This window comes from Hyposmocoma kahamanoa, unplaced genomic scaffold (assembly GCF_003589595.1).
Source record: "Hyposmocoma kahamanoa isolate Upper Pololo Valley unplaced genomic scaffold, ASM358959v1 99702, whole genome shotgun sequence".
Taxonomy (NCBI): domain Eukaryota; kingdom Metazoa; phylum Arthropoda; class Insecta; order Lepidoptera; family Cosmopterigidae; genus Hyposmocoma; species Hyposmocoma kahamanoa.
In genome coordinates this window covers 2,067,997-2,090,575 of record NW_020656001.1, presented here as the reverse complement: position 1 = coordinate 2,090,575, position 22,579 = coordinate 2,067,997, and the positions used below count along the sequence as shown (strand labels likewise).

Below are 22,579 nucleotides of genomic sequence, written 5' to 3'. Positions count from 1 at the left end.
ATGCTAAGAACGTATTTGCTTTATTGTACTGCAATGGCATTGTCACGCGCCTTGAACGTCCCATTCGGGAGTTGATATAATCTTAAAATCGACTCATCCGTAGAACAACGATCTATGTGCAAGACTACTTGTTTTCATGACATAGTACATTTCGTTAGCTCTTCTTCTCTGTGGATGTCAGATCGACGGTTGTTCGATTTTATATTTCCGAAACAGAATAAGATATATAAATTCTCAAAACGCCTTTGCATAGGCCTTAGTTTGAATAACGAAATTATTCTCGTAACGTACTTACTCTCTTTTTGCTAATAATCACATCGGACTTTGTTCTTCGGATGAGTCGAAATGTAAAGATTCACTATTTCAGAGCTATGTAACATAAATGTGTTTAACTTAGAAAAAAAACAGTTTTAAAAAAAACCGACTAATTGCTACTCGATTTCGGCACAGACATGAGCCATTGTTTACATTATTTTTTTTAGAGAATATAGGGTTTTGGCATTGACTCGAACACATATATCGATCAGCGAAAAATCGAGCAAGTCTCTAGGCACTAATCAAACTCACATGATAACGCCGAGACTCCACCAGTCAGCCTGCGGTCCGTAGCCGGTCTGTAGGAACACTTCGGGCGCGATGTAATCCGGTGTGCCCACAGTGGAGTACGCCAAAGCCCGCCGGTTACGCTTCCACGATTCCGCCCGTCGCTTTGAGTCCATCGCCGACGACGACGTAGATACTGTGAAAAAGAAATTTTGCCCTACCATCTCTTGTCACGTCTTGTACTATATAATTTGTGATTCGGTCTGTAATTGAAGGCGCATAGTAGAACATAGGTTGGAATCTATTCGAATATAATTTTAATTGATGTGAAACGAGATCAAAGTTAGAAATAGATCGTAACTAAACATTAGGGAATGCAAATCATACGATGATATTGACGCATGTATAAAAAAGTAAATAGCTAAAGCGACTGTACCACAGGCACCAAGACCCGAGATAAAGTAGAAATGTTAGTTTCCTACATTGACCCGACCGGGGATCGAACCCGGCTCCTCAGAGATAGCGACACCATGAAAACTATGGAGGTCGTCAACGCATTGCACAGAGATTGTCAATGTTTAACGCAAACTGTAAGTATTGGATACAGGATGGATTTTTAAAATTTTCCAAATTTAAAAAAGAAATTCAAAGCTTTTTAAACAACATTATAGGAATGTTGAAATTAAAATTCATTTACATTTCATAAAATTGGTCAAAATATTTAACTGGGTCGTTGAAAAGCAATTTTGAACAGGTAACAAATCAAAGATTTCATAATGGCGTCCTTTTTTTTCTTTTTTTTTACGCACACACTCATCCCCCGCACTAGGGAAACCCTGTATCACGGGTGCCATGGACACACACATAGGCAACCACAAATTACACTCAAACGCACGAGATAAATAAATGTAGGCCACACAAATATTTCTCCCGGCCCGGGAATCGCACCCGGGACCTCTGCGTGGCAGTCCAGCAGAGTAACTGTTCGGCCACAGAGGCGGTTTTGTTTTATTAGTTTGCAATCAATTGCATAGATGGCACTTTTTGAACTTATTCTCGAAACTAAGTAATGTTTTATTCGAAATATTAAAAGTAACTGCATCAACATCTTTACTATTTTATTATAATATGTTATTGTATAATATAATCACCGCAATAACCTTCACAATAATGTAATAACCGCCATCTGTTGGCCTTTTCGAATAATATTACAACAGCTTAGCGAGTTTACTTGGTACCATCTACTGATCAGCGTTACAAGTGCGACATTACTTTGTATGAGATTGGGTATCTGTAATTGTACAGTATTATATTATCTGTGGTATAAGTCAATATAATACTTACTGAAATCAGAAGGAGTAGCGCGTGAGAGATCGCGGTAGAAATCGGTGCGATGGCTCTTCTTGAGGCCGGTGCAGAGGCCGAAGTCGCTCAGTTTGATATGCCCACGCGCATCCAGCAGCAAATTATCTGGTTTTATATCCCTGGTTGAAGAGATAGTAGAACAAGGGTTATTTATTTATAAAAATAATATGAGAAATGATTCAAACACAAGTAGTATTATACCTATGATCACGTAAACGATCAGTCTACATTTTATTATGAAGTTATAGCATTCAAATTTAGTGCTATATGCTATATTACAAAGGCTATCCATATAATATAAATACATAATATAGACATTTTTAATAAATTATAAAAGAATATTTATAGCCGCATGTTTCTGCAGAGCAAAGGTTCTATTAACATCGGCGGCATTATCCCAAAGCAAAATAAGCCCATAAGCACAAACACTGGAGATGCGACTAAATTATGACGAAGTATATTTTAGCCATCGAGTATATAACCAGAAATCATCAGAAATAGAAACAAATATCATTAAATTTGTTTGAAAACTATTCTGCCAAATCAAACTGCGCACCGATAGGCCAGCCCGAATTCGAAACAAGTCGTCAATTGCTTCACTTCAAATCGACCAATTTAACTTGAGCTTTGCTATAATGGACGAAAATTGAAAAATTACATATTAAATATTTAATTACCGATGAGATGTGGTTACGTTTGTCTTCTAATTAGATTGTTTTGCTGTTTTTCCCACACCACCGAATGGAACAGGCCCCATTGATAGAGATATTATCCTTATTACAATAAATACAGAATATTTTTAGAATATACGGAGACGTACACACAGGTCAGTAGTTGGCGCTGTAATATTTCAGCTTTCTAATTGTAATTTCAGTGTAAACGAGAATTGATATTTTACAAGTGATATAAGACCCATTTGCCTGATGAGTTGTCAGGGATGGATGGCGCTTATTTCGTCTCTATTTCTGGTTATATATTCGATGGGTAAATTAAACGAAAGCACTTTAACTAAAGGGGCCCCTCTGATATAGCTAGAAAAAAAAAGGATATGTATATGCTAACACCTTCCCGATCCAAAACACAATACACAAATAAATTATATACTCGATGATTTTAGCACATTCAGAGTTAAGAACGCAATATTGTCAAATAACTCTATTTAACGCCGTATGCTTCGTCAGTTTGGATTTTCTAGTATATTGCACGTGTTATTAGAGTTATTTAATGGAATAATAAATCTTGTTAACAAGTGCGTAAGTGTTTATTTGCATCTCACGTACCTATGAATAAAACCGAGTTTATGTATGCTGTCTATAGCCAAGGCTGTTTCGGCCACATAAAACTGAGCGCACTCTTCGCTTAAAGTGTCTTTCTTCATGAGCAGCGTCATCATGTCGCCTCCAGGCAGGAACTCCATGATGAGGTAAAGGTTCATAGGATCTTGGAAGCTGTAGTACATTTTCACTACCCACTGATGATCAGCTTCCACCAGAATGTCGCGTTCAGCTCGAACATGAGCCACCTACAGTCGAATAAAACCAATTACGCACCCCCATGGAAGAATGGCGTAAGTGGAGTTACGTCAAAACTTTTATTGCTCCATTAGATACAGAAAAATATAACCCACATCCTCTCCAATTCTTGTAACTCTAGCGACTAATATTGTAAATGGAGCTACAAGAAATGGACCTCCCCTGGAAAAGTATAACTCACATCGTCATGTGGGTTATATTTTTCTGTATCAAATGGAGCAATAAACATGTTTGACGTAACTCCATGTTTTATTGATAAACAGTTTCTCATTTACTTCACAGATAACATGTCAATGTGTGAGATCAATAAGGTCATCATGGCCTACTTGTATTAAAGTAGTTCCACCGTTGGGCACGGGTCTCCTCCAAAGAGAGGGTTCAGGACTTCACACGTTTGTCAAAGGTAGTGAACCTTCTGCGACGTATTACCGAGATGTTTTCTATCACTGTTAAGGTGGATTCACAATACAAAAATGACGCACAATCGCAATGTGCGATTTGATCGCGAAGGCACAATAGTTGTTGAGAGACCTCGTATTTTAGAACGTTTGTGACTTTAGTTGATGTGTTCATAGGTTAGCAATACGTATATAATAGTTTTTGTTCCTTATTAGTGAATATATCTAATTTCTGGCATTGTATTTATTAAAAAGAAGAAAAGCGTTAAAAAACATGTCCTGTTAACTATCTTATAATCATAAACATACTAGTTTTTACAATACAAAGCACTCACCGTCAATTTTATATATATAATTTTACTATAAAGCAGCTAGAATGCATAATCCGCTAAATCCACTTAAGAAACTTAAAATTCCATCCACAAAAAACACTTCAAATTATAATGATAAAAGAGTCCCGTCATACAGACGAAGCGACGGTTCGTCATCGCTCATATTACCGCGTTTTGCGATAAAAAGCTTACATGATACAAGCTTTTAAATTGCATCGCGCGTTAAAATATCGCAGCTCTTGATTGATCAACTCAAGGTCGTATCGCGCAACGCGATAAATTGCTTCAATATGTTGCCAGAATTTTTGCGTTATGAATCCACCTTTAGTTAGACGTATTGCTTCTAAACATTCATTAAGCTATATACTGTTTATTCAAATATAGCCTCCAGTGCAACGGAACAAGATCCATCAATGTGTAGCTTGATGTGGTAGAGTCTGAACTTTAATGAGAAGTTAAAGTGATTCAGTCAGCCGCCACTAATATTGTAGACAGAGTTACAAGAACTGGAGGAGATGTGGATTATATTTTTTTGTATCTAATGGAGCAATAACGTTTTTGACGTAACTCTACGTATGCCATTCTTCCATGAGGGGTTCGTTATGTACATGCCACCACTTGTAATGTAAAGTATGATGTTGTTTGAACAATAAGTCAACAATAAAAATATGACAAATACAATAATAAATAATGAATACCTGTTCTTTTTCAAGCATATCTGCTTTTCTAAGTATTTTCATAGCGTACACGTGGCCAGTGTCCTTTTTCTGTACAAGCCGAACTTCCCCGAAGGCCCCTCTCCCTATGACCTGTAAATAATTTTGAAAAATAAATAATTAAATTCGCTTCTATAATACAATACAAATATTCTTTATTGCACACTGAATATATATACATATATATATATATTTTGTAAATATAATAATACAAAAAAAAAGACAGGTGCAGCTGGCGGCTTTATTGCCGGAAAACTACAAAATAATAATTAATTTAGGGCGCAACAGTGTATGTGTATTTAATACAAATATTGCACTGATTTAATTATTTTTTTTAATTTGAATAACTGCTTTGTATTAATACGTAAATTATTAACACAAAGATCGAACACAAAGTAAAATTAGTTCGATCCGGCTGCATTCGAAACAGCGCATTTACCATACCGTAGCCGATGCCCCGAGGCCCAACTGAGCTACATATTACGGAACGAACCAGCAGACGACATCTTCGTTTTTGGTCTAGTGTTGAATCTGACTGAAAAATATGGTGAGTCAGAGTAAAATACTATGATAAAAATGTTTTATTTTTCCTTTTGCAATTAATCTAGGTTTGTGCCATAGTAGTGAATAAAGGCTACAAGCCCAGTCTTGGCGAATTTATAGAGAAGACTCGCACCGCATAATCTCTATTGTAAAATTTTTATTGTAGAGGTAAAAACAAAGAAAAAGTAAGGAAAGGAGGAGATGCTGTAACAAAAACCATTGGTATAAAATCACAAGTATAATACTATAAAACATACCCTAACTGAAATTATAATATATATGCTTATGGACGAATATAAAGTAGACACTTACCTCAAAACATCGAGTATATAACCAGAAATAGAGACGAAATAAGGGCCATATATTCCTGTTAACACATTAGCGATATAGCTCTTATAAATATCAACTCTCGTTTGCACTGAAATATAAACAGGCCAACTAATGACCTGTGTGTACGTCTCCGTATATTCCAAAAAATATTCTGTATTTATTGTAATAAAGAAAATATCTCTAACAATGCCGTGATGTTCTATTAGGTGGCGTGGGAAAAACAGCAAAACATCTAATTACAAAACAAACGGAATCACATTCCATCAGTAATTAAATATTAAATACCTATGTAATTTTGCAATTTTCATCCATTATAGCAAAGCTCAAGTTAACTGGTCGATTTGAAGTAAAACAGTTGACGACACCCGCCAATTGTTTCGAACTCGGGCTAGCCAATCGGAGCGCAGTTGTCACGGTAATGATATCGCAGAATAGTTTTCAAACAAATTAAATGACATTTCGTCTCTATTTCTGGTTATATACTCGATGTCTCAAAAGGTTCAGTATTTCTATATATATTGCTCCTTTATAAAAATTTTGATGGTAGTGACGACGAAAAGAAGCAAAGTAAGTATAACGAAGAAAAAGATTTAGAGAACGATTCAAAATTTTAAAAGTAAGTGGCCAGGAACCAGAGAAAATGGCGATAAAAATGTGGGATGACGATGGAAGAGGTCGCACCGTCACAAAGTATTTATATTATCTACCTTAATAAATAATCTGTCTACCTTCAACGGCTCAAAATCCTCGACGCCAAGCCTCGATCTTTTCAGCCTAAGGAATTCCGTCTCCTTCTGTGCGTGCTGTTGCCTCTTCTCTTGCTTCTGACTCTCCGTCAAGCTTTCATCTTTGAGCGACTCCTCCAGTTTGTCCAACCTTAGAGTGACAAATATCAAATGTGTTATGAAATTATAATGTGTTTGGACATTCGATGAAAATTTCTTGTCATCATTCATCATTCTCGTCTCTAAGAGCGGTTACACACGGCGTCTGTCGAGTCTGTCTGTCTGCGGGGCAGTCGCTAATCGTCTGCCATTACACACACTGAAGAGTCGATACTGCCTCAGCTCGAGTCCAATTTTGTCCCGTACTAATACGGTTCAACGGACACTGGCTGTATTTCAGAATTCTTTTTTTTACAAACGATATTAAAACCATCTGAAAAATTTATATCGTATACTATACGTGTTCTATCTAGTTCAGTTGATTTAAAAAAAAACATTGGTATATGTAAAGTAGCTATTTACAATTTTCAGCGGTTGTCTCATTGACTTACAATTATATGGACGTCGGGTCCGCGCTAAAAAGTGTCCGCACTTGTAAGGCGCTAAAATCGTATACAGAGCGCGACACTCCGCTTTAGTCTTCATTTGTTCTACGGACAGCGCGATACTGCGATGACATAACAATTTAAATTTCGAATAGGTTGACTTGGGACATTTTTTTCGTGGTTTTTGTATTAGACCCGTCGTCCATTTATTTGTAAGTCAATGGGTTTTCTAGTAAAATTTCGTGGTGTTTGTCTTTTTTTTTCTATCGTGAAACCTTTTAGGAATCGTGCTTTCATACCGTATAGTAATCAGTATATATCCTCAATTTTACTATACATTTTTTCCAAAGAAATTGATTCAACATTTGCACTGTTATACGGTATCAACCAAAACCATTCGAGGCAGTATAGACTCTTAAGCAACGGTACAATCGCAATAGAAAGTGACGCAATTTTCAATGATTTGACATAAGCGATTGTATCGACGTAGTCGTGCTTTTGAATCGATGCAACTTCCTACAAATCGCATGCGTCGCGATACAAACGCGCGTACCTATCGCTGATAAGTTGCCGTTTGTAACCGCTCTAATGAGAGGGCTTAGGTCATCGCCCAACACACTAATAACAATAAAGAGCTTTATTTATTTTACAATAATATAACAACAATGTGGCCTTAAATAAAATCATCTAAAGTTGCATTTATGTACATGCCTACCGCTTAAGTGAGTCGGTTCCTGAGGTAGATGCGCGGGGCGGGAGGAGTGATATTTTACGTAACGGTTATATCGACACATCCGTAGAACAAAGGTCTATGTGTAAGACTACTTGTTCTCAGGACATAGTACATTTCGTTCGTTCTTCTTCGCTGTGGATGTCAGATTGACCGTTGTTCGATTTTATATTTCCGAAACGAAGTAAGATATATAAATTCTCAAAATACTTTTACATAGGACCCAGTTTGAATAACGAAATTGTTCTCGTAACGTACTTATTCTCTTTTCGCTATATAATCACATCGGACTCTGTTCTTCGGATGAGTCGATATATATAGCGCTGCACACGGGATCATTTCAACCAGATTTTTCTGACGATATTATAACAAGTTAATTGAAAAAAAAGTGGGGAATTATATCAAATACCGTATTTGCCGTTTGCGCCCACGATTTTGGAAAGAAATGATTTAAAACCTATTTCTGCCCACACCCGGTTAAATACCCGCGCGTGTTGACTGCGTTTAAACACACTACCCATCTCTGGATATAATTGCACATTATGTGTTTTTTTATATACTATTTGTGAATATTATATTAATAATTACTACTTCCTTGAAGTTTGGGTAAATGTACTCAGCCGACATAGGAATGTGCTAATTAGTAAAGGATGTGTGCAATACAAACCTCTGCTTCCTCTCATAATGTTGGGTTATGAGATTCGTGTAAAAGTTCTCTAGGGTCACTTTGGCCTTGGTGGCTTTGTCCAGCGTGTGCCCGCTAAATCGTATGTTGTCCGTACCCGTCATTTCCAACACCCCTGCAACAAAAATATCTGTGTATCATAACAACTTCCAATATTAGCATGTTGTTGACCCGTAGTAATAAAAAATATTGTTTTTGTAGCAGTAGAGTTCCTCGTGAATGAGTTCGTCCAGGGTAGTACTGCCACCTTTACCTATTTCTGCCGCCAAGCAGTAACGTCAGCATTACAGTGTTCCGGTTTCGTAGGGTAAAGGAACTGGTGAAATTACAGGCACATGAGACTTGTCAACTTAGGTCTCAGGTCTTTGTGATTTAAAGCTCTGAGTGGTACTGCAGCTGTTATGGACGGGCGTGTCGCTTACCATCAGGCGCACGACTTATTCGCCCCGTGGCTTAGTTATTAAAAAAAGACACTAAAATAAAAACCTCTCCGCCCCTCCATTAAGGGCCTACATGTGACGTCCTAGTGGTCGGCGACCGGACCGACAAATACCGATGGAGGGAGGAAGCGAAGAAACATCTCCGCGCCCTGCACGCAGGGATCACACAAGACTGGGCGCGCTGATGCCAAGTCGTATCATAAACTAAGGCCCACTTTGGGTCGCTGAGCCAGCGGAGTAGTAGTCTGTATTTTTTGAAGATGGAGTAAAATGACAGTTCATTAAAAACGATTGCTGCCGATATCGATTCTGTTGACTGAATGTAGGTCACATCTATCACGTTCTTGCAATAAATAGCCGACCTTGTTTCGTCCAACTGTTGGGCATAGGAAAATACAAATAGAAGACATATTCTAAAGATTTTCATTTTAATTCAATACAGATAATGAAACTATTTTTCCCTTTACAGGTCCCATGTCCCATGTCATCAGTCAACCGTGACCTTGGGACCTGTAAAGGGCCCGAAACGTCGGTTTGTTTGAAAAAACAAATATACGCGATTTAAATACGGAAAAATAGTTTCATTTCCTATGTTTAACAATCGCGAAAACCTAAGAACTCGACAGATAATGAAATTCGCCTGTTCTTTTTAAAATGTATACGAATAAAAATTGATATCGATACTAGTAGGCTAACTGTCAAAATAAGAATTAAGAAGGCAATCATATAATTAGTAATAATTAGAACGTCGTAACATTCACAATTCAGAAATGTTTGGCAAAACTTTGCCTTTGACTTTAGCACAATCTATCGATAAAAGTGTCGACAATTAAATATATATATAGGCAACCCTACAAATACACTTTACTCCGTCTTTGAAAAAGCCAGACCATAGTAAAATGACGGCCTCCGTGGTCGAATAGCTTGCACACCGGTTTCCATGGTGTCGCCATCTCTGAGGTCCCGGGTTCGATCCCCGGCCGGGTCAGTATAGAAAACTAACTTTTCTATATTGTCTCGGGTATGGGTGCTTGTGGTACCGTCGTTGTTTCCGATTTCGCATGTGATGTTGTCTAATATTTATTTATTTAAATGAGAAACCGACAAGCTGGCAGATAGTTTGAGAACGTTCTGTCAAAATTCCCGGTGCCCCGTGGCGAGGAACCATTTTCATCCATTCAACCTAATTGCTGTAAGTGAATAAGTATCTCATTCCTCTAAGTTCATTCCTTTGTCTTGTTGTTAAAACATTAACACCATAAAATACATAAAGATATGACAGTAAAAATTATGCAATATTAGCAACGATATTCGTGAATGTAACCTGAGCGCCGATAATACAAACGTCATGTAATGGTGTAATTGTCATTATTTTTGTTGTTCACTGGACACGAGCGCAACAAAACTAAAGCATACATTATTCAATGTTTTGCAATCAAGGGTAAGTGGAACAATGCCCGTTCGCTTCTCGCTATCTCGATAGGATTTTCAACGTTAAAATGCCCGCTGTCCTTAATACATATCGAAGTTGGAAAGCAATCTTGTCGTATCTCGGAAAATTTGGAAAATTACTTTTTTACGTAATTGAAATCAGAAGAAAAGTGCGCAATTTTTGGTCTAAGAGTCGTGATGCTACGACGATCCGATTTTAGTAGCACCTCCTTGTGAAAGAGTTCGTCCAGAGAACTTGCCTATTTCTGCCGCCAAGTAATAATGTGTGACGTGTGTGACGAGTCACCGGCGCAGTGGCAGTGCCCCTCAATTCTTCTCTGAGTGGCGTTGCAACTGTTTTGGACAGACGTATAGCGTACTAACAGGCGCACAGCTTGTTCGTCCCGTCACTTGATATTACAAAAAAAAATATTATACGACGTCGATATTTGACGAAACACACAAGAAAAATGCTGTAAAAAGAAGTTCTATAAAAGTTCTATTTTTCGGGATACGATAAGATTGCTTTCCAATCGATGGTTATTTGAACTCAGCTCTTGTTTGCGATTATTTTCGAAAAAGGATAAAAAAAAAGTTTATTTTTTATACCTGACTTTTCGGCACCACAGCACATATCGGTGAAAATTCGTATGTATCTCCCCGAATCCAGTCGAGCAGCTCGTAGTGAGCACAACGTGCAATAAGACATCCGTTGACTAATTAAACTTAGTTAACAGGAAGAACGAAGTCTACGTTTATGTCAGGCTATAAGAATTTAATGCGCGGCGCTTTGCATGTATACAATGGCAATTTATCATAATTTTCCAACGCCATTTAGCAAAAAAATTAAATATTTATATAAGCAATAGATCAATCGAAACAAACAAACATGAGTCGCGAACAGTTATTAATCGGGATGCCACAAAGACAATAATTTATTCTGTTTTTTCAACATTAAATGTGACACGGTGTCTATTTATTTACGAGTGTTAACACCTATAGTAGTTGATGGAGTCATTCGCGGTATTATTACAAAAGAACTTAATTTTCGTAACATATAACTAACGAAATACTGTAGAACAAATTTTGTCATTAATTGTGTAAAGGGATTGTGTCGTCGTGACACGTGTTACAACTAACTACAGCACGAGGTATGTACCTTGAGTAGCATCACGGCCTTGAAATGACATAATGTTGTCCATCTTCTAACTACACTACGACACACGTAAAGCTATTGACTTTGATAATCATGTTTTATAGTCTATCAATATGCAGTGTAACCAACATTAAATTACGTAATATGTTTTTATGATATCAAGTGGCGGGACGAACAAGTCGTGCGCCTGGTGGTAAGCGACACGCCTGTCCATAACAGTTGCAGTGCCACTTAGAGCTTTAAATCACAAAGACCTGAGGGACACTGCCGCTGCGCCCGTCGCCCTAAAAGCGATTACGCACGACTACTGTTAGAAGCGATCCAAACGCAATGTCGTAGCTAATTGTCTACCTTACACAGACGCGCGGCTTTAACATGCGATTGTATCGCTACAGTTGTGATTTATAAGTGTTTGCATCGATGCAATCGCGCGTTGAAAAAAATTGTTATTATTACATTATTCCCAATAAGATCCATTCAGTACGTTTTTTTTCTTCAAATATTTAAATCGTGTTTTCTCAATTTCACAATTTTGGGTTACGACAATATTTGGTTTTCGTGTGGTAAGTGGACAACTCCCATGTGCCTATAATTTCAACGATGCATACGTCCCTGGACGGAATCTTTCACAAGGAGCTTTACTGCTGCTAAATAAACAACTTCTAGATCGATATTAAGTGAGTATCCTCTGAGACACAGACATACCTATATCTAGATAGACGCCGCAAGTACAGCAATTTGTATGAAAACCGGGCGTGTCACATTTTATGTATCCACCATGACGTCACAAGAACTATTTAGTGATGGGAAACCTCCTTCCGCGCTAAATCGATTGATTGAACGTAATACACGTATTAGTATTAATCGACTCAAGTATTCGTTGATTACTCGTACAAGTTAGTCGTGAAATTTTAACACAGTAGAAAAATACCAAAACAAGATAGCTATGTCCTTTATTAGAAGTTGTTTTAAAAAAAATTAATTACTTAATAATTTAAACTTTAATTTTTAATCAACTTCAAATATTAAAATTATTGTCCTTGAAATAATATAAGCTTATTATATAACTGTCTTTTTGTAATGGAAGATCTTATCAATTGACTTAAATAATGAAAACGCACGTCAATATTGAACTTACAACTGCCTTAATTAAATTTAATAGATAGTTTTCCGTTCGGTGATTGATCAAGTTATTGAATGGCAAGACAACTGAAAATGTTACTTACTGCTGACAAAATATCTAAAATCTTACTAAAGTAACTTAAGGTTTACTTAATGTCGGCCTCGTGCAAAGTTTTTGTGATTTGATCATGATTTCTCGGATTCCTAACTCTGCTGCTCTGCATACTTGGATAGCATCTTAGGTGGGATAAACGGAGGACCGTCCTCGAAAGCAACGAATTCATACGTATGACCAACTCCAGGTTTTTGTAAAGACAGCGCACCTTTTTATTTCTATGCGTTTTGTATTTTTTTGTATTACTCGTAATAATTAAATAAAAGTAATAATTAATTATTTGCTCACTATATTCGGACATTCGAGGCAACGTGCTGCAAAAATTATCGAAATGACAGATACTACTGATAATAGATACTACAAAACTGAAAAAAAATACGAAACTTTACTAACGTTATACAAAACAAAAGAATTATAGAATATTTTTATAATATTGCTAAGGTCATAATAATTTTCGTCCCTTTGTTTTCAAAATTGATAAGAATCGAGAACAGTGTTGCCTAACGTATACATCACTAAATGCTAAATTTGGCCAAAAAAAATGTACAAGCAGCCGTACCACAGAAACTGAATGCATTATGCAAAAATGCGTTCGTTCGATATTCATGGCGTATTAACAAAGGATCACAAATATATCGCATCAATTAAAAGCCGCGATGTATTACAAATCATGAGTTGAATATTTGTTTTCTCGAAATTCATACAAAACCAAAATAATGGTTTTTAAAATAAATTTTGCATCTTCTGATTACAAAATCACTTGTCCGTGGAAGGAAATGTCCCTGTTTACCCGTTTACCCACAGTTATGGTGCTATTGCAGTTTATAATGGCACAATAATGCATTTTTCGCGTTTTCTACTAGTGTTTCTACTATCTACGATAACGGTCGAGCGCGTTCTGAAGTGTAGCAGCGGCAAGGAAGTGAATTTCACTTACTTTGGACACGCGAAGTACTTACACTTGCGGCGTCTATCTAGATATATATCTGTGGTCTGAGATGTCACGTTCCTGTATTAATAGGCTATAATCATGGGATGATACCATCTCCAATGACCGTATCCTTGGCGTTAATAATCCTCCAGAGCCGTAATGCCGAGCTATGTTAAAGAACATTTTTGATTACTCCCTTCATCGACGAATAATTGTTGATGTGCACTTAAGTCATAGTTGTTAATAAAAAGTTGTTTCAAGTAAGATATTAATAATGAACCACTGGCATACATTTGTTTCTCTCGTGAGTGTGGCACCAGCATGCAGGGTTAAAAAATCCTACACGAGATGGATTTATTAACCGACTTCAAAAAAGGAGGAGGTTCTCAATTCGACTGTATGTTTTTTTTTTGTTTCTTTTTTTTTGTATGTATGTTACGCGATAACTCCGGTATTTGTATACCGATTTTCATGATTCTTTTTTTGTTGGAAAGGGGGTACTTCCATAGTGGTCCCATTTCATTTTGAAGGAAATCATCCACCTCAAAGGGTGGCTGTTCACGCATGAAGATTCATTTTTATAAATAGCGCCTAACTTTAATTTAGGAGCAATTACTTTTAGCAATTATTTAGTTGATTTTGCTATTTCATCAATTTAAGGCGTTTTTCCCTCGATATACTTTGAGTAGTGTCGTAGTGAGAACCAATTTTTATTATCTCCAGTATCAAGTCCTGTATAGTGACGAACTAGGGGATATTTCAATGAAACTTAGCAAATAGACGTAATTCCACGTACTTTTGAGGTCGGTTTTTTTAGTACTCTGTACTGAGATTATTAAGACCGAGTTTAATAAATTTTGAAAGAGTCCGACTAATATTCAAAATTCAAAAATGTTACCTATCGTATTCTATTTGACAGGAAAACATTACAAGGCCCTTATTTATTAAATAACATTATTTTAGTATGTGAATGTTCGATAGAGACGAAATGTCATTTAATTTGTTCGAAAACTATTCTGCCAAATCATTACGGTGACAATTGCGATCCGATATTTAATATTTAATTACCGATGAAATGTGATTCCGTTTGTTTTGTAATTAGATGTTTTGCTGTTATTCCCATAACGCCAAATGGAACCGCACTCATAGTTACAGATATTATCTTTACTACAATAAATACATAATATTTTTGGAATATACGGAAAAATACACACAGGTCAGTTGTGGGCGCTGCACTATTTCAGCTTTCTAATTTGTGATTTCAACGCTAACGAGAGTTGATATTTACAAGTGATATAAGGCCTATTTGACTGATGAGTTGCCAGGGGTGGATGACCCTTATTCGTCTCTGTGTCTAGTTATATACTCGATGGGTAAATTAAACGAAAGCACTTTAACTAAAGGGGCCCCTCTGATATAGCTAGAAAATAAAAAGATATTTATACGCTAACACCTCGATCCAAGACACATCCAATACACAAATAAATTACAACTTTAAATACTGACAATAAGAATTACATTGGTGGCAAAGATTCATAATTTCAAGGTTTTTTTTAAATTTATTTCATGACCTGATAAATATTATATCAGAGATAATAAACATAGAAATAATACAAAACAAACAGTACAACATAGTAGAAGAACAAACAAAATTGTCATCTATGTGTCACGCAAACAATGCCGCATTACTTAATGTACTGAGTCAAAGTGAAGCTACACAATCAGTTTTTAAAATTGCAAATTTGTACGGTATGTAAATGACGTAAGGTGCAATGTTCTCGTGTATATTTAGATGTCACAGTGCTAAATTAATTCCTCAGTACATTCTTTGTGACATTAACGAAGGCGTCGCACATTTTCGCATGTTTCATTTTTTTATTATTTAATCTAGTCCATTAGATACAAAACAGTACCTAAAAATTATAATCTGCAAATAGAACTAATAGATATCAGCGTTTCCAACACAGCTATCAACACTACGTGTGTACAAAACATATCTTAAGCGATATTTTTAACGAAATGTTCAAGGAAGCAAAGCGTTCTCGCTAATATGAGTTACACCATCGACTATGACGAGCTGCAAGGTGTCGAAAATAAACACCGATAAGCGTTATAGCATGTTTCTTTGAAAGTCTTATAGTACGCCACGTCTTGATGGTACGCTGCCTTGAGGTAGCCCCTTAACGTGTTTTGAAGTTGATTTAGTCATAGACAAAATTTAAATAACAATAATATGTAAATTATTGAAGCTTAGCAAACTTTGTTTGTAGCCGGTTGCAAAAATATAAACAACATAATAGAAACATGAGTAACTCACTCTATAACGCGCATTAATCTCAAATCTAACACAACAAGACCTAATAATGCTGTCAATAAAATTATAAAACAATATACCTAAATGACAAACTTTAGAAAACACAAGGAATTTTTTGTACAATGACTCATTCTTTATACGATGCAATAAAAAAAAACTAATGAACAATCCAACAAATCTGTATTATGCGTTAAATACTAATAAATTGTATAATGATATGGGAAATGTTATTAACAGGGATCGGAATAGGTAGAGTTTTTTTAACTAAACTTCGAGGAACATAGACAGAAAATGGAGACTGTCTTGCGACAATATTTTTTAGGTCCTGGACCTTTCCGGGATATCATTTAAGAACATTAAAAATTTACGTAATTGAGGACAGGACAGTTACACTATATTTATCTTTGCGACACAGTGGGTCGGATCAGCAATAATGCGGACATTATTTTTTTCACGCTCACTCTCTAAAAAAAATGCCAATATAGAGATCCCATTGTCCTTATTAAATATTGTCATATAACATTTTGCCATAAATCTAATCGTTTAGTAGAAAAAAAGTGCTTTTTTTGTATGGGACCCATATCTTTAGTGCCCAATCGTTACAAAGTCTTAGTCGATCCAGTCTCGGAATCACTACAGACGTCATCTTCTATAAATTGGCACACCAAACGCGCGCCCAAACCTGCCTATTCACACTTATACGTGTCAGAAAATGTGTTTAAGTGATTAATATATGTAACTGATTTTCGAATCCCGAACAGGTCCAGGACCTAAAAAATATTGTCGTAAGGCAATATCCATTTTCTGTCAATGTTCCTCGAAGTTTAGGTAAAAAAACCGTACTTATTCTGATCCCTGGTTATATAGGTTTTTTATCCTGTTTGTTATTATGAATTTACTATTATCGCAAACTCACCCGGAGGCTGGGGCGTTGGTTCCGGTGTATCTGGGGCCACCGTAGTGCCCGGGGTGCTTTTGCCCCAAGACACGGCTCACTCTGCAACAATATATATAAATTATTAACAAAATTTACTACTCAATATGCATGCTAACATCCATCCAGCTGTGGAAGACAGTGAAACACTATACATTTCCATTTTTTTTTAATGATACAGTGACTGGACAAACAAGTCGTGCACCTGATGGTAAGCGACACACCTGTCTATAACAGTTACCGTGTCACTCAGAGTTTTAAAAAACCAATGTTATTTGCAAGTAACACTAATGTTACTAATGTCATAGTAATTCGCTTCCACATTTACATGGCGAACGGCTATGGAGTGGAATTCCCTGCCTGCAGACCTGTTCCCTGATTGTTATAACTTGGACCTTTTCAAGGCGAGAGTGAATAGGCATTATTTAGTGTGTGGTCCATCGTCGACTTCATCGTCACTTTCCATCAGATGAGATGAGATGATGGACGTCACATGCGACCTTATTTTTAATTTAAACAAAATCGGATATTACGAACGGATATATGATGTGGAGGTAATTTAAATATAGAAAAATGTGGCACACAGATTTATAATGAATTATTAATCTTGAAACTATTTAAACTATATATAAACTATTTAATTTTCAATTAACTGCCTCGGTGGCCGAACGGTTACCATGCCGGACTGCCACGCTGATGTCCTAGGTTCAATTCCCGGGCCAGGAGAAATATTTGTATGGACTACATTTATTTCTCTCGTGAGTTTGGGTGTAATTTGTGGCTGTCTCTATGTGTGTCCATGGCACACAAGCCACATGGTTTCCCTGGTGCGGAGCTTATGTCTATTATTTTTATTTTTAGTATTAATTTATTAATGGTTATTTTTTAGATTTTGTTAATGAATTGTACTGTATTTTTTATTAATGAATTATTTTATAACATTTGAGAAATGTATCAGCAATAACGGCTATTCTTATTATTATTATTAAGATATGTTGCTACCTGTTAAAACTTGATAAATTACATACATTTTACTTAGAAATTTATTTGAGCTGTTTATAAAAATGGCGACATGATCATGTCCATCATGATCATGTTGCCATGTCTAAAAATAGCTCATTCACTCCATCAGTATTCAGATTGCCGACAAAAGTGGAGATACTTTAATTTTTTTTTACTAAACTATTCATACAGCTACGTATAAAAGGTTCACTTTGATAATCTCTTAATTTTAGAATTAAGAGATGTTCAAAGTGAACCTGTTATACAGTGTCCATTTAACATTCATTCAAGTTGATAAATGATCATAATAATGATAAGAAAAATACATATTGCGGGATATCAGGGAACCAAATTTTTCAAGTTCAAATCTAGTAGAGCGAAAACCGTTGAAATACTTATCTTGAGATGCTATTACCTATAATAAGACGGTAGCTATCTCTACAATGTGATGAATCCGAATGCTGACTAGAGCCTTAACATGATGTTGAGGCTTGAACAAATATTGAGCAGAGAGAAAATAGAGGGTTTAGATTCTGTCACGAGGCAGATGATACTCTCTCAGTGCTACCCCTGATGGCCCTGCGAAGTTCCATACTGGTAAGACACAGGCCACAACCAGTGGAAATAAAAACTGTCAGAGCAAGTAAAGTCCTTCACTTCTTTAATGTTGTTAGCTTTCGCTCTGAACTGTAATTAGAGGCCATCACAATTCATTTGACTGTCGCAGTGACGAGGAACCGCGTAGGCCTTGAAAGAAGCCACCATAATAATAATAATGTTACAATACAATAAGGCTACAAAGCAAGTTACTAAAATTATTTTTAAATAGACGTTATGTGTTCCAAAACACATTTTTTACACATGTTCACTTCATGCTTTTTCCTCATCACAGTTAGCATATAGCTTTCCACTTACTACGATCCTCACATACATGTTTTGCCTCATCAACACGTTGCAATACTTTCACACTAACTCATTGTGCAAAGCATACTCTGGCCTTTCTTCAAGATGTTATCAATTCAGTTGTGGTAATTGATATTCATAATTATATTTATTTTGACGACATCCGTGGTCGAGTGGCTTGCATGCCTGTTTTATGGTGTCAACATCTCTGGGGTCCCGGGCAATTTAGGTTATTATAGAAATCTTTCCATATTGTCACGGATCTAAGTGTTAGTGGTAATGGCATTATTTCAAATGTCCGTAACTCAAGTGTTTTAGTTACTGTGAAATCAAAATATCCCCATTGAAATAATCCATGATTCCGCCAATGTCAAGTTATTATTATTTGTATTATTTGGAGCCTATGCAGCTCCTCATCACTGCGACCATTAACTGATCTATTGTGATCACCACTAGTTACATTTCAGACCCATGGCCAACATTGACCAGCATGATCAGCATTAAAAAACTGACTTTCACGGCTCCAACAGTTTTTATGTCCTCTGAGTGTGGCCTGTGCCTACCCAGTTTGGAACTTCTTACTCCCATTAGAGAGCACTGGGTTAGGAGATGCATAGGAGTTTCATCTACCTCATGCCGGAATCTACGTTCTCTGTTTTCTCTCTGCCCAATATTTGACATGTACTTATTCAAATTAAGCCACACATTTATTTTACTCTACAGAATTCGGCAGGTGAATTTTGTTGATAGACAATGCTGAGAGGATCAACAACAGACGAAATGTGGAAATCGGAAAGTTGCTTTAATATCTTCAAGAATATCCTTACAAAAGTCAAAACTCACATGCACAAAGTCTAAAATGTGTTTAAAAAGTTTTGGTCACCAAAACATTTTGAAATCGTACAAAATAAAACTTGGACCTAGTAGAAACTTGGACTTCCACACTTCTGTGTGGAAGTCCAAGTCACAACAATTTATATTTTATATTTATAACAACCATAATTTGAGAATCTCGTGGTGTGACTAAGTTACAAATGTAGAAGTACTCAATAAAAGTCAGAGTGGAGGTAATGAACACCATTAAGTGCAGGAAGATTGTGAGAGCGCTGCTGGTGCTGAATGTTCTGAGGATTATTATGTAACCAGGGGGTGTAGTAACCCTTACAGCCTCCGCAGCCTCCATACATCTTGCTTTCTACATTTAAGGTTCAAAATTCAAAAAAGGTAAAGAAATAGTGGTAATAAATCCAGTTTTATAAATGTTAGCCCCGTTTTATTAATGTTTATGATCTTTAAAATGTTTATTGCACAAGAAATTTTGGGTAACTCATAAAGGGTTCAAAAAATTAAAGAGAAGACGTGTTTGCTGACAATTCAAAATTTAAATTTAAATATGAGTGGCCTGGAACCGTAGAAAAGCAATAAAAAGGTGGGATGACGATGTAAGGAGGTCACACCATCACAAGATGTCGTACTTGGGCACCTCCCGATGAACAATAAGTGTAAATTTCTCCAGCCTATCCATATAAGACAAAATGACTGAAAACCAAGTGTTGGTAGAAAGCAGCATACCTGGTTGAAAAATTTGAGGGAAAGGTTCAGTCTCTAAAGTCAAGATGGCCATGATGTTATCCAACCTCCAATGGGATAGGAACCCCAAAAAAAAAGAAGACACAAAATTTAAAATGCGTTTGTTTTAGTGATCTTATGGAACTTAAATTCTCACACTTGCCCTTACTTCAGTATTGGCTTGTACACATAGCAGACTGGAATAAAGTTCTCAAATTACTCTTCCTCTTTTAAATGTTATGGCCCCATCCATTGACTTACAATTATATGGACGTCGGGTCCGTGCTAAAAAGTGTCCAAACGTATAGGGTGTTAAAATCGTATACAGAGCGTCATTCACGCTTTAGTCTTCGTTTGTTCGACTGACAGCGAAGCAAGCAAAATTAGACAGTACTGCGATGACATTACAATTTAAATTCAACGTTTTAGCTTTTTCATATTCCTTTACATGTCACTATGTTTAAATAGGTTGACTTGGGACATTTTTTTCGTGGTTTTTGTATTAGACCCGTCGTCCATTTATTTGTAAGTCAATGGCCCCATTGAAGTAATCGATGATATCACCAATGTCAAGTTGAGGAACACATGCGTTTTTACTCAAAAAATTTACTGGTGAATTTCAACAGAATTCATGAGAGGAGAATCCACAACGACAGAGAACCTACCACAGACTATTAGAGAAACAAATTGTTTTTTTAAAATAAATTTACACCCACATTCACAAAGGGAGAGTGGATTAATGTTAGGAGGAAGTTGATATTAACGGGACAGGGGATTTTAGGTGGGAGGATATCATACAGAGGAGTGGCGATACGATTACGAGTCAAAAAACAGGTGCTCCTTAATCACACAAACAAAATGGACTGTCAATGCAATCCCTGACATGATTGGCTTCATCAACACTAAACCAATATTCTGTCAATTCATTTCCACGATCTATAAATAGGACATGAACCTAGGTACTAATATAATTCCACTAGAGAGGAAACTAGCGAGGCGTAAGATGTAGAATTATTTGCGTCAAGTGGCGTCATAAGACTGAACCACCACGAAACTACTTTCGCGCTTGGTGTAAGTTTAAACGGCACTTACCTTAGTTTGTACTGTGGGACGAAAATTTTGTTATTTGTTTGCCAACTGCTTTCACACACTTTAACAAGTACACAGCATATAAACAATATAATATTCACAACGAAATCGATAATTTTTAAACCGATCAAATTAATTTTACGTGCGTTTTACTTGACTCAGAGAAAACTTTTCAATCGTACCACTAAGCGAAGGTCGGCGTCGCATAAACTCAAAGACTGTGTTATACAGATGAACTACAAAAGCGAAGTAACGGGATTTTTCGTGAGCGACCCGAAAGAAATTGCACAAAGGAAAATGTCTGTCAGTTCGTAGAATAGAAACCAACCTCCAACGAGCTAAGCAAAACCACAGATAATAAAATTAAAAAGTAATTCAATGTTGCCATCGGAAGAGTTTGTCCAAGGATTGTATTTGCCATTTACATACCTATTTTTCTTTCGTTGACTGTAGTCAGAAAGGATATTGTTCTTAACCGACTGTAAAAAAGGGAGGAGGTTCTCAATTCATCTGTATTTTTAACCGACTTCGGAAAAGGACGAGGTTCTCAAATCGATTGTATTTTGTTTTTTATGTGTGAGTTACGCAATAAATTTGAGAACCGATTTTAATTATTCTTATTTTATTGGAAAGAGAGTATCTCAGTATTGGTCTTATTTGAATTATAGGAAAATATTCCACCTCTAAAGGCGGCATATTAGGGGATGAAGCCTGTTTCACACACTTTCCGTTAACAGATTTCAAGAAAACTTGGCAATTAGGTGTAATTCCAATAAAAAAGCCGATAAGCAAGTTTTTGAGGTCGATTTTTTAAATAAAAATGTTATTATTATTTAGTAAACTATCCAGTAATTCACGGGGGCGTAGTCATGAATTATTGAAGAATTACTTACTTTGTTTATAATATTTTATTACCTAACACTGGTGTTCGATTTCACCGAAGTACTTAAATTCTATACACCTGTATGAAGCATGCTACCATATACACAGAAATGGTAAAATCATTATGGGAACGTAATAAGTGGTGCAATTTTAATAATAATTATACATACCTACATAAGTTCGTATTCCAGAACTCTATTCAATGCTCAAGTCAGGATTTGAGCAGACTTGAGTATGATTTCAAGCA

The 22,579-nt window shown here is 36.3% G+C and overlaps 1 protein-coding gene across 2 annotated transcripts in view; it reads right to left on the bottom strand.

Moving 5' to 3' along the window:
* The window catches only part of LOC113239211 (serine/threonine-protein kinase tricorner), a 32,421-nt gene extending 10,774 nt beyond the window's left edge, over positions 1-21,647 (bottom strand). The window contains exons 1-8 of one of the 2 annotated variants that reach the window (XM_026476104.1): positions 21,454-21,647; positions 16,870-16,950; positions 8,427-8,559; positions 6,488-6,635; positions 4,869-4,979; positions 3,189-3,430; positions 1,888-2,027; positions 568-760 (exon numbers count right to left, since the gene is read on the bottom strand). In XM_026476104.1, coding sequence (XP_026331889.1) covers positions 568-760; positions 1,888-2,027; positions 3,189-3,430; positions 4,869-4,979; positions 6,488-6,635; positions 8,427-8,548 — 956 coding nt within the window. In that variant the 5' untranslated portion in view covers positions 8,549-8,559; positions 16,870-16,950; positions 21,454-21,647. The remainder of the gene's footprint in view (positions 1-567; positions 761-1,887; positions 2,028-3,188; positions 3,431-4,868; positions 4,980-6,487; positions 6,636-8,426; positions 8,560-16,869; positions 16,951-21,453) is intronic. The other variant, XM_026476105.1, reaches the window with a different exon arrangement.
* Between the last annotated feature and the right edge of the window lie 932 nt (positions 21,648-22,579).